Genomic DNA, 21,041 nt, shown 5'->3' on the forward strand with positions numbered 1-21,041 from the left:
GAGTGAGCCCTTTTGCGTCTATCAGAATTGAAGTTGCAACAGACAGACGTGCCTCCTCTCTGCCTTCCATCCCCAAAGGGAAGCGACTTGTGGTTTCATGAGGCAACTGGCAAGATGACATTGACAGTGGCAAAAGTCCAACTCCTGATAAGGATTTCAGCAGCAGCAAGACACTCTTGGAAAGATTGCAGCATCTCTGCTTTCGGGGAGTGGAGCCCAAAATCTGTCCTCGCTCCCCCCCCCCCACTTTGTGTTTGCTATTTCATCCGTTCCAAAGCAAGCCTGCTTTGTTGTAAGGAAAGAGTGAGGAGTGAGGGAGCTGCAGCTCAGTTCAGCAGACCGATTTGGAGATATATTTTTTTTCCCCCAACATATGCAAGCTGACTGCCAAACCTGAATTGCCAGCAGGGAAAGGGACTAAGCAACTGCTTTAAGTTTCAGCCTGTCTGTGGTGCAGGTTTTTCAAGTCACACACACACACCTGCCTGTCACACAGACACTTTCTCTCTCTCTCTTCCCTCTCTCACTCATTCATACACACTCACACACATCTAGGGATAAAGGTGCTGCCTGAGTTTCCTGCCTCTGTAGGTATCTTCATCGAGGACCTTGACTTTCCAGAGAAGATCTCCTGAGGGCCAGGTAAGTGCCAGACTGAGCAGCAGATCTTGCTGACTTGAACCCAGTGTATCTCTGCTCCTGCTTCTCCAATGCAGTGGGGCTTGGGCACATTTATGCAGAAGGATCTAGGAAGGGAAGCAAGTTTAAAGATTTCAAATCATATATTCTAAGAGCAGGGATTGTCAACTTTTGCTGCTGATGTTATAAGTATAATCTTTATTGTCATTGTACTTAAATACAATGAAATGGGTTGACCTTTTTAAAATAAACCCTCCCAGAATAGCAAAAGCCAAAAATAAAACTGATGCGGGTTTTATCCTAACATCTTCGCCAGTTCAATTTTGACAGGGAAGCCATGCAGGGAAGGAGAGCAAACAGCAGAGAAAGGGAGAGGTATGGGACACACTTGTGGATGTTTATATGAAAGTGAGGGTTTGGGTAGGGCTTGCTCCATCATGCGTGTGTTTAGTGTTTAGTGTCTAAGGTATTTTAGGATTGACATGAAAGGTAATAATGTGATTTTATATACTAGAAAATTTTGTACCTTTTATATTTGAAAGACAAACAAGCATTCCCACTTCAAGAAGGAAATGTCATTTCAAAATAGGGATTTCAATTTTTAATTCAAAAATATCCAAGGGTCTTGTTTTCAACCAGTTATATTTGAGTAGTAAAATTAGAAATCTGACATTACATTGTTCCAGAATTCTATTTATTGTCGTCTAGTCTCCTGGCAACGTCAGGGGAGCCCTTCATTCTGAGGAAAAGAACTTGTAAACCTGGTGACATAATTAGTTAAAAAGGGTTTATTTATGAGGAATCCATTGAGGTGGGTGGTGAGTTAGGAAGGCAAAGGGACAGGATAATCTGAAGGCCTACATTTTGTAATTTAGTTTTTTGTTGGGGTACAGTTTGTTCTGACTCTGCTGACCTCCAGTTCTTCTCGGTGGCTTTTTTTTTTTGTTAACAAACTAGGGTAGTGCCATAGGGATTTTTAATTACTATAATTGTATATTTCAAATATGAAAGTAGTGATGATGCTGTGTTATGATTGTCTTTTATTTTTAGTATATTATTGTTTATCTTGTACACTACACGAATAATTGTAAGATTGCTGGAACTTAAATCTCATAGGAATCCTGCTCCATCACTTCCACAGTGCAGGAATTGTCAACCACAACTTCTTTCCAAAAGTTTCTTTGCAAAAGTCAGACTTCTTTCTCTATCTATATAGCTGTGGCATGGCACACATTTTACACATGAGTAGCTACTAACCATCAAATGCCATTAAGTAAGCAATGTTTCATGTGATTCAAAACCTTCAGCATGCACAAATAACTGATTTTTCTACCCTTATCAGTGCTATCTTAAAGAAAAGAGGGATCTTCCATAAGTTGTGTGGTAAGAAATGCCACACAGTAGTAATATGGCAGAAATTGATGTATTTCTGTAAAGCTTCTCATAATGATAATCTTGCCAGAAGGGTGACAAAGCAAGAAATAAACAGAGGCTAAGAATAGCAATTGAAGTAATGAGTTACCGCATGATCCAAAGAGTAAAATATTGTGATGATTGCTGTAAGGTGGCAGATGTGAGAGAAAGTGGCCTTATTCAGGCATGCCCAGGTCCACTTCTGATTCTGGGAAAAAGAACAGAGAGTGCATCTCAGGACAGTTTTGCTTCCTAAGGAAATTAGAATCTTCCCATTGTTTCTACTGAATAGGAGCTGACTAAATACATGCCAGTGAAATGGGTTCTTTCACCAGCAATATTTGTTGAAGGCTCTCCTTCCTGTCCCATGGGCAGCTTCTCCAAGTTGGGACCCAAAGGTGAAACTTAAGAAGCGAGTTAGTGAGGAAAATGGAGGGCACCAGAGGGGTATGCAGAGATTTCTGCAAATATATTTGAGAGGATTCAGAATAGTTGAAAGGGACCTTGGAGCTTTTCTAGTTCAATCCCTTGCTCAGGCAGGAGACCCTATAACATTTCAGACAAATGGTTGTCTAATCACTTCTTAAAAACCTCCACTGATGGAGCAGTAACACCTTTGGAAGTAAGTTGTTCCACTGGTTGATTGTTCTCACTGTCAGGAAATTTCTCCCTAGTTTTAGGTTGCTTCCCTCCTTGGTTAGTTCCCATTCATTGCTTCTTGTCCTGCGTCTGGGTGCTTTGGAGAATAGGTTGACCCCCTCTTCTTTGTGGCAGCCGCTTAGATCCTGGAACATGGCTATCATGTCACCCGTAGTCCTTCTTTTTATTAGACTAGACATACCTAATTCCTGTAACCATTCTTCATATATTTTATGAATCGAGGTCTTATTTCAAAAGTGCCTTGCTGGGTGGATATGATAGGAGGCCAAACTGGGGCTGTAAAATTCCAGAAGACACTATCTGGCAACTCCCTAGTTATTAACCTGATTTTGGCAGCCCAGATTGGGGAGCTCTAGCCAGTGCTGATTGTAGCTGGAGATCCAGCTTCAAAGCTCTCTTCAGATTTCAGAGGCCTCTTCAGAGTTGCCACTAACATGTATATCTGAGAACTATATATAGTTTTCCTGATATACTCAACCTTCCTTTTCCGTTTATCATAATCTGATATAACTGTTGTTTGTAGCCATGGCTTTGCTAGGGCTGAAACATATTAGGGGAGAGGGAAATTAATGTATAGTACTGAGAGTGTAGAGCACTTATAGGGCTGAAATCTATGGCTAGTTCCATGGCATCTCCCTCTACAGCCATAGACTATTTTCTGCAACCAGTTGCAAAAATAATAGTATTGTACACCTATTTCAGGGGAGCTGGAGGATTGCCTGGGAATTTTCAATGAGAGCCTTCCAACTTGCCTGCATTTCCCTTCAAGAGCCCTTGATTTCTTGCTTTCCTCCCAAATGCATTAAACAAAAAGATCACCTTCTGGTCTAGATAATGTTGACCTTCAGTTGTTAGAGGTAATTGTTTGGTCCGAGGAAGCAATTTCACATTTTCCAAAACACTTGTGTCTATGTGGGTGCTTGAGAAGAGAGATAGACAAAGAGAGACAGAAAGATATCTCCTCGTGCTGTCTCATTGGATGACCTCTCTGTCTGTTACTAGAGTAAGAAGAGATATTATGCTGCTTGAATAGAATGATGCCATTTCAACCAGTTGTTATGTGTTTTTTGTGTGAAATCTAACAGAGTTCCTTTCCCTGTAAAGCAGGGGTGTCCAAACTTGGGAACTTTAAGACTTGTGGGCTTCAACTCCCAGAATTCCCCAGCCAGCCTGGCTGGGGAATTCTGGGAGTTGAAGTCCACAAGTCTTAAAGTTCCCAAGTTTGGACACCCCTGCTGTAGAGAGTCCTCAAACAAGACTCATATTGCTCATATAAGCTGTAGGGCAACTGCAGGACAGCTGCACGCTGGAGGAAGGCTTTGTGTTGTCTAAACAATTGTTTCCTGCAGTACAGGTAGTCCTTGAATGAAGAGCCCAAAATTTATATTGGTCAGCAAGAGTTGTCAAGTGAGTTTTGCCCCATTTTACAACCTTTCTTGCCACAGCTGTTAAATGAATCACTGCCATTGTTAAGTTAATAACACGGTTGTTAAGTGAATCGGCCTTTCCCATCGGCTTTGTTTGAAGGTGATCCTGGAACACGCCAACCATCATAAATACATGTCAGTTGCCATGTGGCCAAATTTTGATCACATGACCATGGGGATGCTACAACAGTCATAAGGGTGAAGAATGGTCATAAGTCGCTTTTTTCAATGCTGTTGTAACTTCGAACATACACTAAATGAATAGTTGTAAGTCGAGGACTGTCTGTACCATGTTCCACCTCTTTCCCCAAATAGGTGATGGAAGAATGCCTGTTTACAAGATGAACTGTTTACTAGGCAGGATCCTCACCCACTACTACTACTATGGGGGTTCTTCCTGGTTCCTAGCCATCTTTTAAGCAAGTAAACACTAGTGGGGGCCTCACACCAGAGGTGGGTTGCTCCCGGATTGGACTGGATCAGCCAAACCGGTAGTAGCTACGGCGTGAGGCTCCACACACACACACACACACACACACACACACACACACACCAGACTCTTCTGCGCATGCACAGAAGCATCACATGCACATGCAAGAGTGCACAACTGAACCGGTAGTAAAACATTTGGAAACCCACCACTGCCTCACACCTTGGAAAACAAGGATGAGGATGAGTTGCAGGCAAACAGATTGTTGATATCCCTTTATAATCAGTTCGATCTGCTCTAATTACTCAGTTACAAGTTTATTATCAAAACAAGTTTCCTTTAACTTACTATAGTGTCATAAAAAGTAACTTCTGCTTAAGAAAAAGGGGCAGAAGGCAGTCACACCATGTTTTCTTCTGTCCAAGCTAGTATTTTAATATCCCTGGGCTGGGAACGCAAAAACAAGCAAAAAATGGGCCCAGGTACATCACCCCACCCTGACCTGAAGCCTGTGCGATTCAATTTTTTTTACTACCGGTTCTGTGGGTGTGGCTTGGTAGGTGTGGAATGGCTTGGTGGGCGTGGCAGGGGAAGGATACTGTAAAATCTCCATTCCCACTCCACTCCTGGGGAAGGTTACTGCAAAATCTCCATTTCCTCCTGATCAGCTGGAACTTGGGAGGGCAGAGAATAGATGAGGGCAGGGCCAGTCAGAGGTGGTAGTTACTGGTTCTCCGAACTACTCAAAATTTCTGCTACCGGTTCTCCAGAACTGGTCAGAACCTGCTGAATATCACCTCAGATCCTGACCCTACCAGAGGGTCCATCCCCTCTACCATCCACAAGTGTTATCAGTTCCATCTTAATACTGTTGTATATCCTGGCCTGAAATTGATTATGATAGGTGTAGGGAATCCTCTTCTTCCGAAACACTGTGAAGGTATAGGCCTTCCATTTTCTCAACTATTTTCCCCAAGAAGAGAACTGGAACACCGTTGTTCAGCACTTTAGTCTCAGTTTTGTTCCATTACTCTCCTCAATCACTCCAGAAAGGGAAAAAATAATTTAGGACTAAGTTATGCATCATACATTCAAGTATGGGCCACAAAATTGAAAGTCACAAAATCAAATAAAGAGCAGTCCCTTTCCAATCTATTGTTCCAGAATTCCATATTTCAGTCAAGACTTTTACAAGACAAGCTTAACCCACAGAAATATGTGCTCATCGAGCTATGTGGACACATTGACATGGGTTCCTTGGTAACGAGACAGAAATGGTTTGCCACTGCTTTCTACTGGATATCTTTTGATGACCCATTGACACCTACAGTTCTAGATTTTCTTGTTGTCTCCCATCTCAATTTCAGCCAATTTTGCTTTTGCTTAGCAGAATATTTAGTAGCATATAGCTAAGCAGATATCAACCACTGTCAGATATATGCTACTAAATAGAAATATATTTTTATTTTTCCTTTTATGTCAATTAAATTTCTTTCAATTTTCCACCAAATCGGCATTGTTATAAAAGTGGGGAAATTGTTACCACAGGTGTAAATATTATCACTGGTATTCCAGTCTAAAGCTAATAATCCAATTTAATGCTGGATCACTAATAATCCAGTCTAGCGTTGCCTAGTGGAACAGTATTTCATTGCAGGTGTGGCCCCCTTAGGATACAGGGATTTTTATGGTTGGTTGGTTTCGTCTTGGCCCACATATAATACATAATAATAGGACTACCAGATCTGGGCTACAAAAATCAGAATGGTTTCTAGAAGTTAGCCAAAAGATATAGAAAACCTAACCCTTTGCTGCCAAAGTCAGAATTTTTGCAATTGATAGTTCTACCTTCTAATAGGGCCATGGGGGCTCAATGACTAAGACGCTGAGCTTGTTGATCAGAAAGGTTGGCAATTCAGCGGTTTGAATCCCTAGTGCCACGTAACGGAGTGAGCTTCCGTTACTTGTCCCAGTTTCTGCCAACCTAGCAGTTCGAAAGCATGTAAAAATGCAAGTAGAAAGATAGGGACCACCTGTGGTGGGAAGGTAACAGCGTTCTGTGCACTTTCACCATTTGGTAATGCTGGCCACATGACCACAGAGACATCTTTGGACAGTGCTGGCTCATCAGCTTTGAAACGGAGATGAGCACCGCCCCCTAGAGTCGGGAACAACTAGCACATATGTGCAAGGGGAACCTTTACCTTTTACCTTGATCTTTACCTTCCAATAGTAACACTGAAAACAGTCTGCTTCACTCTTCACGTATCTCCCTGTGTTTCACTGTTAACTAAGCAGGTCTCTGAGCTGGATTTATGAGAAGAAGTCTTGATCCATTTCCAGGGCGCTTTCCGTAGGCAACACTCAACAAATTAATATGCAGAGCCCAACTTGGCCTAGTCGTATTTTTAAGTGGGGGTGAGGGGTGTTGTTGGTATCGCAAAGCACCCATTCTTTACCCAGGGCACAATGGCTGCCAACAAAGCAAACAAGAGCAAGTCACAAAGCTGTGTTCCCTCAAAGACAAGATGAACTAGGATTATGTTTCTATTCAAAACTGGGACAGAACAACCCCAAAAACAGCATCTGGTGAATGGGCCTTGTGTCCTTCCCCCCTCCATCCTCAGGAGTGCCAAGGCAACTGGCTTCTGTGACAGGGAGTTGAGGATCATTGGCTGGGACTCAGAAGCCAGCAAAACATTATGTAAGACCTTCAGCATTTTGATTGGCCTTTGCTTGAAAACAGAGTCGCTGCAGATGGAAGCTAAAATGGACTTTGCATTCAATTGTCTTTGTCTTTGATGTGCACTTTTGTTTTTCGTTTTAATTGCAAATACCTCCAAGAGAGGGGCCATGAGGAGCTGGGAATGTATCTGTTTCCTTGCAGTCCATGTTTAGGTCTTTGTAAGGGGAGGGCATCTCTCCAAGTGCAAATAATAGCTTCTAATTTGGGGCTTCACTAAAGGGCAGAACACTAAGGCACCGTCAAGTTTGCTTTAAGATCAGCAAAGCTATGGTATTTGCATGTTTTAAAACTGCAATATTTGGTTTTGTAGCACCTGTATCTTAAATGCCAAAATCATCAGATTTACTTTGGCTATAAGTTTCCTTAGAGCCACATCCATAGCCATGACTTGACTATGCCACATGCCTCTACTACTTCTTCAAATGGGGATGTTATTGTACTAGTTGTGGAAGAAGGAAGAGGAGGAAAAGGATTAACCTAATAGACATTTATTCATAGGAAAAGGTTCCTTTAGTCAAATTGGCTGCAAATAGTTTAAAACTCCAAATGGCTTAAAAGCTTCTAAAAACATTGTCAATTCTATTAAATATTTATTAGGGTCATAGACCAGCACAAAAATTAATTATTAAAATAAAGCAAAACTGAACAGAACAAGGCATGGTAATATATTACATTTCATGGTGAAATCAATAGGTGAGCAAAGCCTACCTAATTTTACAGACAGTATAACCTATTTTAGCTACAGTCAGAGAAACTGAATCATAATGATTCGACAATAAGTTTTACATAAAAATGATCAGAGTCCCCCAGATATTGAATCAGATAAGGTGTTAAGATGAGTCTGTGAGTCCCTATAGAGAGGGCAATACACAGGGTATGAGCTATAGTTTCAGTGACCTCTTGTCCACAGGGGGACACTAAGAAGCTTTTAAGCTATTTAAGCAAAGTTATGTCCTAAAATTATACCAAACCATTTGTATAGAGGTGGGCACAGGAGGGACAAAAACCTCCCAGTCCTCTTTCCTTCAAAAGCCATTTCAAAGGCACCATGTGAATGGTTTCAGGATGCCAGATATAATGGGAGATACTCAGCTCCCTGATTCTCCATGAGCCAATGTTCTTGTATCTCCCTTTATTCAAATAGCTATTTCAAGGAGAATCTGGGACTGTGGTGAAACTACATGGGAATTGTGATGCTTTGTTGGTTACAACCTCTTATCTGGTGATATTTTGAACATTCCCCATTCCATAGATTTCTCATAGAGTTGCTTCCTGTAGAGCAGTGGTGTCCAAACTTAGGACATGCTGGCTGGGGAATTCTGGGAGTTGAAGTCCACAAGTCTTAAAGTTCCCAAGTTTGGACATTCCTGCTGTAGAGGTTTTGATGGAATGGAATGGGATAGAATAGAATAGAATAGAATAGAATAGAATAGAATAGAATAGAATAGAATAGAATAGAATAGAATAGAATAGAATAGAATAGAATAGAATAGAATAGAATAGAATAGAATAGAATAGAATAGAATAGTTTATTGGCCAAGTGTGATGGAATTTGTCTCTCAGCATGAGTTCTCAGTGTACATAAAAACAATAAAGTAATATAATCATAAGGTGCCAACATGAGAAGGTAGTAAAAAAGATGAAAAGGATAATAGTAATTCAGCCACACAACAAGGGTAAACATCATTATATATAAGACAGTACTGTGGTAATTACTGTAGGTATTCAGCAGAGTGATGACACAAGGGAAAAAGGAGATCTAGGAAATATAAACTCATATAGGAGTTTATATAGTGATAAACTCTTAAAGTGATAGAAAATTATATTTAGAATGCATAATAATGTCAAAATGTATTGATGGTGTTAGCCCTGTAAGATAGTCCAGACAAAAAAATACAATCAGGAGTACTAGTTCATTTTTTTTTATTGTAAGGTTATATTAGCAGGCTCTAGTAAGACTGAAGGTATTTCTCCCTTCCTTTCCTTTTATTAACTAGGGAGGGTCTCTTCTGAATGCTTCCCACGCCCTCCCCCCTTATGTGGGCTGAGATATATTTTACATGCTAGTTGTCCAGTCTGCATCTTTCCCTCCTCTCCCCCCCCCCAGGTCATTCCCACATACTAATACAGATGTGCACCTGGATGGCCAATCTTTTTCCTGGGCAGGTAGATTGCTACAATAAATGAATGATACTACATAAAGTGAAGCATGAGAGGGTGGTTGTGGAAAGCCAAAGCTTACCAGCTGGCACTTTTCCTCCTCAAATGGTTTTTTAAAGAAGTATATATTTTTCTTGGTAGAAGAATCGGTTAAAAACAAGTACAATAACAATTTCAGGTGGAAGACCCCAAATAAGGTTGCTTTACCATGTTGCAGTTTAAAGAAAGGCAGGCACAGACACTTGCTGCTTGAGGTATTTTAGACTAGATGATGCCTGTAGACTAAACCAGATTTGTATGATACACTATTATCACTGCCATCACCAACACCAATTTGTAAACTAGTATGTTATGCAAACTCAGCCACTGGGGATTATTTCTGATTCAGTCTGTTGTTCAAATCTAGGGAAACGGGTTACTTGTATTCAGATATATATGGTTCGGGACTTATGTGTATATGAATATAACTCATATCACAGGGGTGAAATCCTCCCGGTTCGGCCTGGTTCAGCCGAACCGGTAGGCACGATTGTCCTCAGTTCTGTGAACCTGTAGTAAAAAAATAGCTTCTGACGATCGCATGGCTCAGCTCAGATTGTCAGAAGCTTTTTTTCTGCTTTTTAAAGCATTTTTCCCTACCAGTTTGGGTGAACCAGAAGGAGAAAATGCTTTAAAAAGCTTTAAAAAAACCTTCCGATGATCGCGCGGCTCACAGCTGAGCCACCTGATCATCAGAAGCTATTGTTTTAGCTTTTTAAAGCATTTTTTTCCTGCTGGTTCACCCAAACTGGCAGGGAAAATGCTTTAAAAAGCTAAAAAAAAATAGCTGAAAGTGAAAAAAAAAGATGGCCACGCCCACCCAGTCACATGACACACACTCCACCAAGCCACGCTCACAGAACCTGGGGAAGGGGGGAATTAGATTTCACCACTGCCATATAGCTTTGGTATTGGGTATTATATTGGAAGGCATCATAGGATCAGTTGGAAATCCAACCACCAGCTTCATTTTGTAATCCCATTTAAAATTTCCCTGGCAGAGATTTTAGGTGTGCAATTCTTTTAAAAATTCAGATTTGAAAAGGTTGCTTTGGGTTTGAAACAATCTTCTGCAACCTTACCATGTTTCAACTTTCGTTAAGGTTTAAGTGCCCAGCAAAAATATCTTGTCTTAAATTTGGAATGGGTGGTTCAATGTGAAACGAGGCTGTTTCAAGCTCAGAACGTTCTCACAATGGTTAGAACTTTGCTAAATATTTCTAATAAAACCAGAATATCTCTTCCAAACTCAAAGTGGGTTTGAAATGTACTCTTTCCAAATTGAAATGTTTTGAACTGAAAATGTTTTGCCTGTCCTTCAGAGGTGCGATTCAATTTTTTTTACTACCGAATCTGTGGCCGTGGCTTGGTGGGCATGGCATGGCTTGGTGGCAGGGAAAGGGTACTGTAAAATCTCCATTTCTTCCCCACTCCAGGGGAAGGTTACTGCAAAATCCCCATTCCCTCCCAATCAGCTGGGCCTTGGGAGGCAGAGAATAGATGAGGGCTTGGCCAGTCAGAGGTGGTATTTACTGGTTCTCCGAACCACTCAAAATTTATCCTACTGATTCTCCAGAACTGGTCAGAACCTGCTGAATACCACTTCTGATGGCTTGCTGTCCCATCTCTGCTCAAAAGCATTCAGGCAAAGGGAATCAACAAGTTTCTCAGTAATTGGATAGAAAGTAGAACCAGGAAGAACTATTATCTGTAGTCCTTCTATGGCACCCAATATTTGTAATCTGGGGCAAAATGTATCTATACTATTTAGAGGGTAGCCCTGCTTTAAATTTCTCCCTTTGGCAGAAGAGGTCAGAGCTCAGCTATGTCCCCCTCTTGGGGCATCCCACATTTCAAATGAGATGTAAGTCAGGCAGATCACTTCACATGCAACCTCCAACATTTCTATGAGCATTATGCCACAAGGGGCACATATATTGGGGTCTGAAGTCAATGGCATCACAATAAATCATGTTGCTAAAATGAGATCATATGCACGGTCATGTCATCATGCAAATGTCACACTTAAGTCTGCTTCTTGACTTCTCATACAAGTATATAAGTTGTGACATTTGTGTGATGATCTCATGCCACGTATTTTACACTTTTTCATGTGGGCTGTCAAGTCCCTTTTAGATGGCACCAAAAGTTTCCATAGGGTTATTTTCATCATCATCTTTCTGCAAAAGGTTGGATATTGCCAAGTTAAATTCGATCTGGTAATTTAGATGGAGACAGCAGAAATCATTGATTTCTTTTTGTGGCTTTATTTTCTCTGGAAGTTTCTTTGCATTTCTGCAGTGTAATTTTGTTGGGACTGAAACACAATAGGGACGCACGCAGCCACTTGGAGGATTATGTATCAAGGAAGAGAGAGTGCTAGTAACTGCAAACATTGAACCTTTTTACCACTTCTACAGTCTTCTATTTCCCAACTGCTGTTTGTAGGCACAGACTGTTGGATAGGTTCAGTACGAAAAAATTGAATGTCCTTTGCAATCTGGTATTTAACCATGCTGAGCATGATACAAAAAACTGGAGTATATTACTCCCCCCCCCCCCAAAGCAAGTCTTTTTAGTTCAGTTGGATATAATTAAGCCATCCATATAACAATAATTGACTTCTTCTCCTGGAAGATTATGTTCATAAAGATTACAGCAAGTCTAATTCAGTTACAGCCAATGCTTCTAATGCAAAGCAAAAAGTCCACCCCTTTCCAAATGGTAGACTTTAAATGAAAATGAAAATAAGAAGTGGAGAGTGAATAAAGGATAATGTTATCTCTCTAACTATACTGTGTAAACCAGGGGTCTCCAACCTTGGCAACTTTAAAGTCTGCGGACTTCAACTCCCAGAATTCCTCAGCCAGCAAAGCTGGTGGATTGCATTTCACACTGGGCAGCTTGTCAGGGTTCCCTCTTGACCATTGTCAAAAGAAAACTCCCTGTTTGGTGCCTTTGTGTCAGTTTTTGATGACATGTCCCTGTGGTTTTCTAACAAGATTTTCATAAGTACGTAGTTTATTCTTGCCTGCTTTCCTAAGGCTGAGAAAAAGAAACTAACCTAAGGTCACCCAGCTGGCTTTGTATTTAAGGTGGAACTAGAACTCACATCACCCGGTTTCTGGCCTAGTGCCTTAATCACTACATCAAACTGGTTCTTAGTTGCTAATAAATCTCTACCTTGTGCTGCATGGAAACGGTAGTGGGATGATTGTGTATTTAAAATGGAAATGGAAGTTTTGGCAAAATTTGTTGTGATTGAACCAAAGGGGTCAGGCAAATAGTAACTTCTGCACAGAGTCCAGAGATATTTCACAAGAAGAGTTCTTCACTCCTCTGTTTGCAACAGAATACCTTATGACACTAGACTTGAAATTTTGGGCTTAGACAATTTAGAAGTTCACCGTCTCCAATCCAACCTAAGCTTAGTACATAAAATTATATGCTACAATGTCCTACCTGTCAATGAATACTTTAGTTTCAACCACAATAACACAGGAGTTCACAATAGATACAAACTTAGGGTATATCACTCCAAACTTGATTGCAGAAAATACAACTTCAATAACAGAATTGTCAATGCCTGGAATGCACTACGAAACCACTAATGTGGTTTCTTCCCCAAACTCACAAAACCTTTAACCTTAGACTGTCTCCTGTCGACCTCACCCCATTCCTAAGAGGTCTTTAAGGAGCATGCATAAACGCAGAAGAGTGCCCACCGTCCCTGTCCTAATATTTCTTTGTATTTATATCCATTTCATGTATTCATAATCGTGTATATATATATATATATATATATATATATATATATATATATATATATATATATATATATATATATATATATATATATATATATATATATATATATATATATGTTAACGAATTCATGCTTGACGAAATAAAATAAAAAATAAGAATCTAATTCTCTATGTTGATATGCCTTCCTAGCTTTCTGTGTGCTATCAAACGTGTACAAAGTGACAATGTCCACGGAAAAGGCTATCAGAGAAGACCAGGTGGAGATTTTGGAGTACAACTTCACCAGAATCAGCAAGAACCCTGATCGTGCCACCCTTGACCTCATCGCCGCTGAGGCGGGGCTATCAGTAGAAGAGGTTCTAGTGAGTAGTCATGTCTTTTAACTTCAAATACAATCATTTGCATCTTGAGGTGATCCATTCATTTCTGGACCACCTTTCTCTCACTGCTTCCCAATCAATTGTTTCTTCTCGTTTCCTCCCAGCATTTGCTAGAGCTAAAGGGTGTATCACCTTCTAGAACCGTGATGGTGAACTTATGGCACCTATGCCAGAGGTGGCATGCAGAGCCCACTCTGTGGGCACACACACACCATTGCCCCAGCTCAGCCAGCTGGCCATTGGTTTTCTAATGTGCGCATGCATGCTGGCCAGCTGGTTGTCGGGTTTCCAGCTCTCTGGCATGCACACGCGCCCTATGGTTTGGGCACTCTGTGCCAAAAGGTTCGCCATCACTGTTCTAGAACATATGGGAGGGGAATGAGAATCTGCCTATAATCCCTTCTGTGGAATCAGAATCTTCTTACTGATAGAAGGAGACCACTGTGGGATGTTTATGGTGGGACCAATCCTTTATGCTATTTGACTCTCCTGTTCCACAGTGGATCAGAAATGGAGTGGTAGAATGCTGTAGAGGTGGTAGAATGAATCACAGCACATTTGGCTACAGATAAGAGAGCTCAGTCTTTTTGGTTTTTTTAAAAACTAATTCATCCTCCTTCAATATACAAGCAATAGGGAATGGACTGGGGAAGCATTTCCCCCCCCCTTTTTTTTAGTAAGGATTCAAAACTTTTTTTCTTTTACTAATAGGTCAAAATGATAACACCCATTCCACACCTATATTTTCCCCAGATGGAATGGCCATTCTTTTTTTTCTCCTTTCAAATCCTAGATTCTCTGTAGCTCACCACTCATTTTACCCTTGCCTGCCAAACTCTCATTGTCTTGTATCCAGTACAAGTAGTCCTCCTGTCAGAGTTCCAAGTAACATAACACAGCAAGCAAAACTCTGAGACAGGTAGATTCCTCAAAGAATAATTGTGTTTGTTTGTTTGTTTGTTTGTTTATATGACATATTTTATATATCATATTGGCACAGGTTGGTGAAAACCAACTCTTCCTGTTACCATGGTTTTAACCTAATTAAAAGTTTTTCACTTTCTCAAAGCAATCAGTCACATGGTCCAATCAGGATACTGTCCAGTTGCAAGGTGACTCCAGTCCCCTCCTTCCGAGCACCAGCAGCAATGTCCTTGGTTCCCAAGAGAAAGTATTTTGGCTACAACACCCCAACTATCTCTATCCCCCACTCCCTGACCCTCTTCTCCAGTGTGTCAGTGCTGAAGTTTCAAAATGGCCTCAGTCAGGCCAGCTTCAGAGTTGACACCTCCACTTACAATCGTTCATTTAGTGACCATTCAAAGTTACAACAGCACTGAAAAAAAGTGACTTATGACCGTTTTTCACAGTTATGACCTTTCCAGCATCCCCATAATCATCTGATTAAAATTCAGATGCTTGGCAACTGGTTCATATTTATGACTGTTGCAGTGTCTTGAGGTCACGTGATCATCTTTTGTGACCTTTTGACAAGCAAAGTCAATGGGGAAGTCAGATTCACTTAACAACCAGATTACTTACTTAACAATTGCAGTGATTCACTTAACAACTGAGGCAAGAAAAGTCATAAAACGAGACAGAACTCCTTAACAGATGTCTTGCTTAGCAACAGGAATGTTGGGTTCAATTGTGGTCATAGGTTGAGGACTACCTGTATCCCACTGTCCTCTTTACTCATTGGGAAACATTCCTTTATTTCTCCAGGAATGGTTCAAGAAGCGGCTGGGAGAGTGGAGGAAATCGGAAGGGCTGCCTTCAGAATCCAGATCTGTCAGAGATTGACTAAAGCTTCCCCTTTTGGAGACATCCCTGGGAAACGGACAGCAGCTCAGTTATCGCTTTCTCTGTGGAACGTTACTGTCAAAAATATTTTTTCCTATTATTTAACCTACTGCTTATTTAAAATGTATATACTAGAGGTGGACAATAAGTATATGAAATTATGCATACTGATTGTAATGTAGACAAGTTTATGAAACTTACAAGGAAAAAGCTACAAACTGTGCCTATTGCAAATACAGTGATAACTTAATGGAGTGGATCTGTTTTAATATTTCTATTAATTCCAGCAAAATTGATAGGAAGGAGCAATGTGCTTTTCTTGTCTACTGTACTATGAGAAAACAGCTTCAGCACCAGAGTTCAGGAAAGCAAAATCTAGAATCAACTGCATCCATTAACATCTTATAGAAACTAGATTTACAAAAAAGACGTTTGGCCATGATCCATCATGTGGTGTCTGTGAAGGCCTTCATGTGTACACAAACAAGAGTCCATATTCAGTTCCTATGTACACAGAAAACTCACACAATCCATTGTGAATTCAGGGCAGACGTACTAATGAACACTGCGAAACAACGTTCTGCAATCGTGAGCCCTGTATAGTATCTTCAGTCCCGCTAGTGCAGCTTGGTTACAGTCAGATCATGAAAAGGCCCAGCTAGCCAGCAGGTGAAGTACAGATAGTTCTTGACTTACAATCTTTTATTTAGTGACTGTTCAAAGTTATAACGGCATTGAAAAAAGTGGTTTATGACCCCTTTTCACACTTAGGACTGTTGCAGCACTCCATGGACACTTGGCAATTGGCTCATATCCATGATGGTTGTGGTGCCCCAGGGCCATGTGGATCACCTTTTGTGACCTTCTGACAAAGTCAAAAGGGAAGCCTGATTCACTTTGCAACCATGTAAATAACTTAACAAGTGCAGGGATTCGTTTAACAACTGGCAAGAAAGATCACAAAATAATAACTCTGGCAAGAAAGATCGTAAAACAACTGTTTCACTTTAGCAACAGAAATTTCAACTGTGGTTGTAAGTTGAGGACTACCTGTATATAAAAGTGATAGGAATAAAAAGATGCCAATGCACCTTGCTTCTTTCTCCCTACCTTTCCTCTAACTCATCCCTGTCTTGGATATCTGGCAGAAGGCATTCAGCATACATGGGTTGTTTACAGACTAGCCAAATCCACCAAAAGTGGTGGCTTATGTGGATAGTTCATTAGACGTCAACATATTAAATGAATACAAGAAGCATATTTCTAATAATTCTAATGCTGTGCATGAAAGAGTATTTTTCTCTGGTTATGTTAATGCATCACACATTGTACACTGACTTGATGTGGGCGTCCAACTGATTTCATACACTGTTATCTCTGAAAAAGCCACTTCTGAGGAAAGGCCTACACAAAACCTATAGAGATAAGAATTTATTTCTTCATCACAGTTGCACAATGCATTCAATTTTATGTACAGGATATGTCACAACCACGACGACGTGTGGCAAACTGGGCCTTTTTTCACGTGAAGCCTAGAAGCAAGTGCTTCGTGTTCCTACACATGGAAGGCTGCTTCAAAGTATAGGTCAATAGATGAAGTGATCATAGGAATGAACCATTCATCATGCTTGCTCATTCAAAGCAGCAAAACAAACCAGTTAAAATTGAACCTCAAGGTTTTAGCAATCTGTTCACCCATTTACTTACATTACTGAGTGATTTATTTCAGTGGGCAATACAATGGGGAGAAAAGGGGGAGGTAAAGCAAGAAGTGAGTGCCCAGAGAAGTATTCTGTGCTGACAGCAAATATATCATTGTACTTATAATCCTCCGAGAAGTCAATGAAGTTCAAAAGCATTCAGAGGTACACAACAGCAATTCTGATGACTTCAAACCTGGAATGTTGAAATGGGTGGAGTGAGGGTTTGACCCATCCTTCCAGCCAAAATGAGAACAATGTGTAATACATTATTTCAGCAACTGTATTGAAGAAGTATCTACGTTTAGAAGCACACATTTTAACTGTGAATTATTTTGGGAAAAGAATCTAAAAGTGGCAGCATGATGTCAACTCGTTACGGAAAACTGGCAAACCATGTAACAAAGAACAGAATCAGAACATATGAAGGTCTATAGCTCAGCAGAGAAGGTCTCTGTGAACACTCAAAGTCTCTCAGGTAGAAAGGCTGCTGACATCTCCAAATGAGCCCTGTTTGCCGTTTTGGAGAATTGCTGCTGTTTTGTTTTGTTTTAGATAGCAAACGGCTAGATAAGTCAGACTGAATTTACACACCCACTTCTTGTTTTGCAAAAACAGGAAAAACGTAGAACTGTTTTGACATTTCTTCACAACTGTGGATTTCTATAGGGAGATGTTTTACCCACATAAAGAAATTTGTTGGGACATTATGAAACTCTTGATGAAACAATGCAATTCAGTGAAGAAACGCTCACATTATGTCATGAGTACCTCTAATATTGCTCACTATCTGAATGTAATAGAGCTCAGTGGATCAAAAGTTCAGAAGTAGCCTCCTTTTAGTTGAAATCAGCTACTTGTGACCTAAAGGGCGCACCTCTGCATGTTTCCTGACACTCTCTTTGTTCAAGAACTCTTTTGACCTCCAAATCTAATCTACAGCCTGAGGATTCCTGATTTTTCATAAGACCATCAATGTAATTTCCAAGTATGAATAGATCAGACCTACTTAGTCTTTGAAGATCAGTCAAGGACAGTGAGCCTTTAGATGCATTATTTTAAGCTAATCTTTCATAGTCAAGTGTTGGCCATATGGATTAAACTAGCATTCTCATCTTTTGGATATTCCTGAGAGAATATGAATATTATTAATAAGGCATTGCTTCCTTCACATAACAAGGAATATGCACTAATACATTCTTAGGAAGTGGTGTAGTTGGGCCATAGGTGGTATTCTTGCTTTCATCATGGCTAGTTCCTTCAGGTGAGCCAGGTAAGACCTGGCTTTTTTTCCCTAGGCCTTGGACTTGAGTGGTGTGGGTATGTCTTCTATGGGATGTATGGTCTATGTACTGTATGTTTTCCATTAGGAACATCTTCTTGAGGGATGGGAATGTTATTCTATTGAATTGGATTGTTGTTATAAACCTTGTATGTCACCTAGAGTCAATGATTAATTGGACAATCATGAACTGGGCCATTTATAAATAAATAAGCTAATAAATAAATAACAATACAACCTTCAGTGTTGTTGTTTGATCTTACGGCAGGAGGTCAATGATGCATGTTTTGTTCTTCCAGATTAAGACTCATTCCAAAGTCCTGAGCTATTGTCAGCCCTTTAAGGTTGACCAAACTTGGAACTCTACCATCCTGAATGCTTCTGTTACTATTATAGAGTTACAATAATATAATTTTGCACCTATGAATGTGCCTCTCTTTTCTGTGCCTCTATCCTAAAGAGGACTAGGGAGGGCCAAGCTTTCTCAAATTCTGCCGATTCATTCACTGGCCATTGGCTTGGCTGCCGCTCTTCCTCCTATTCCTCAAGGTTATTTTCACAGCCTATTACAGTTATCTTTCTCTAAGGATCTCTCTTGAACCAACTATATTCTTTTCTGGGAAATTTCCAGTTTACGTTTTTCTTTCATCGTATTGCTTACCATCTTACCAAGACAAAAACCTTTACTTCTCTGTTACTGACCTGAAATATCCTGTCCCATTGCATTAGCTGTTCATTTATTTCATATAACGTCCTAACAATTATTCCATAGTTTGGCTTCTGCCTCAGCCTTGAACCTTTGAGCGGCTGAAGATGCAAAGTTCTCTCCTCCTCATGCTCAGAGTTTACATTCTGCAACTGTTCTTGAGAAAGTTTTAGCTGTCCTATTGGTTTAACAACCAATTTGCTGAGCGCATGAACCGGTAGAATCCTACCTCTGGTTCTGACTCAGAACTCCTTTTTTCTTCAAGTCTTTTGAGTTGGAGTATTGCTCTGCAATCATCTGTGCTGTTCATATTAGATTCCAGGTTCTCTTTTGACTGCTGCTGCAAGATAATCATGTTTGCTTCAACCTCTCCAGCTCACAGAATATGGAGTGTGATCTTGAATTTCTCCATGATTATTCCTACATATATAGTCCATCTCAACATGGTTAAGGATCATAAGGCTGGGAAATTAATGTAGTTTACTATCCCGCACAACACAGCAGAGGAAAAATAGTGGGTTTTTTTCTCTAGTCTTCTACAAGAATACTTGTTTTGAAGGCAAATCTTCCTTGGAATGGAAAGGCATTCACTAGCGCAAAATTGGAAATTATTCAAAGTTGGTAATTATGAGTTCAGTATATCATAGCTATATTTCCACAGCATTTGAGAAATTGTTAATAGTGTTGCAAACACTGGGGAACACGAGAAATGTAGATAACCAAACTCCATTCCATGTATGAAAGTGATGGATGAGATGGAAAGGGGAAATATTTTTCTGTACTGCTGCTGTTGTCATATCCAGAGGCAATTCAATAGGGATGAATGAGAGGGAAGGGCATTTTCATAATAATACATTCCAGGCTACAGGGTAACATTACCAGTGTGCTAAATCACTATTCCAAACCAGGAGATTGTAGGGAGAGAGAATATGAAATGTTCGACCTGCTTTGTGCCTTCCAGATTTTTTTTTGGGGGGGGGGGTGTTAGTTGCCTAATAAGCACTTGAGAATAATGAAGGCAAGGGCTTTCCAAAAGTTGTATATTATTTCAATTGCACCATACAGATGTAACACAGATACCAGGCGTCTCATGCAGCTGCTGTAATGAGGTTATAAGTATGTACTCTTAATCCTATGAATGCAAATAATATTAAATATGTGTTACTGGAGAAGAAAATCAACATTTTGGCTTGCCAAGTTCAGTAGCAATACAATCATGTGGAAAATGGCAGAGCACCATTTAGAACAGGGGTGTCAAACTCACGTTGTCATAGTGGCGTCACGTGACATATCCTAAACCAGACATGGGTGTGGCCAGCGTATGATGTATCCAGCCCACAGGCCGGGAGTTTGACAGTTGTGATTTAGAACTTTGGAGATGCCTAGAATCTTTTGGTTTTACACAATAGAATTCTGCTTCTTCAGTGCACAAGTTTAATAACAGCCCTCTCTTTGTAAGGGAGAAACAGACATTTGCAATTATTTAATTGGTTATGGTTTATACAATGGGAGCCAGTTGTGTTGTGGTTAAAACATCAGGCTGGAAACCAGGAGACTGTGAGTTCTAGTTCTAGCCTTAAGCACAAAGCCAGGTGGGTAATCTTGGGCCAGTCACTTTGTGTCATCCCTAGGAAGGAGGCAATGGTGAAACATTTCTGAAACACCTTGCCAAGGAAATTGCATAAGACTCATTTCAACAAAAGAAAAAAAGAAGTATACAATACTTCTGAACTAAATCTTACCACTTTTTCCATCCTCACGGTGAATTATATTGCTGATACTTCCAGGAGCTAGTGCTATCCAGATCCCTTCAATTGTGAATGTTGCTACATTGGTTGAAAACTATATCTAGATGTCTCCAGAATAGGCACCTGCCCTTATTTCTTGA

General features: G+C 40.3%; 1 protein-coding gene across 1 annotated transcript; it reads left to right on the forward strand.

The window, feature by feature from the left end:
- Positions 1 to 217: 217 nt before the first annotated feature.
- On the forward strand, positions 218 to 19,521 carry HOPX (HOP homeobox). The gene is made up of 3 exons (XM_081944408.1): positions 218 to 642; positions 13,472 to 13,644; positions 15,388 to 19,521. Exons 2-3 carry the CDS (start codon positions 13,507 to 13,509, stop codon positions 15,463 to 15,465), a joined length of 216 nt encoding a protein of 71 aa, XP_081800534.1. The 5' UTR covers positions 218 to 642; positions 13,472 to 13,506; the 3' UTR covers positions 15,466 to 19,521.
- Positions 19,522 to 21,041: the final 1,520 nt, after the last annotated feature.

Source organism: Natrix helvetica (assembly GCF_964273705.1).
Source record: "Natrix helvetica genome assembly, chromosome: 2".
NCBI lineage: Eukaryota > Metazoa > Chordata > Lepidosauria > Squamata > Natricidae > Natrix > Natrix helvetica.

Coding starts and splice junctions, on each gene's coding strand:
- HOPX (XM_081944408.1), top strand. CDS start 13,507: ATGTCCACGGAAAAGGCTATCAGAGAAGACCAGGTGGAGATTTTGGAG. Junction 13,645..15,387: donor TATCAGTAGAAGAGGTTCTA/GTGAGTAGTCAT, acceptor TTATTTCTCCAG/GAATGGTTCAAGAAGCGGCT.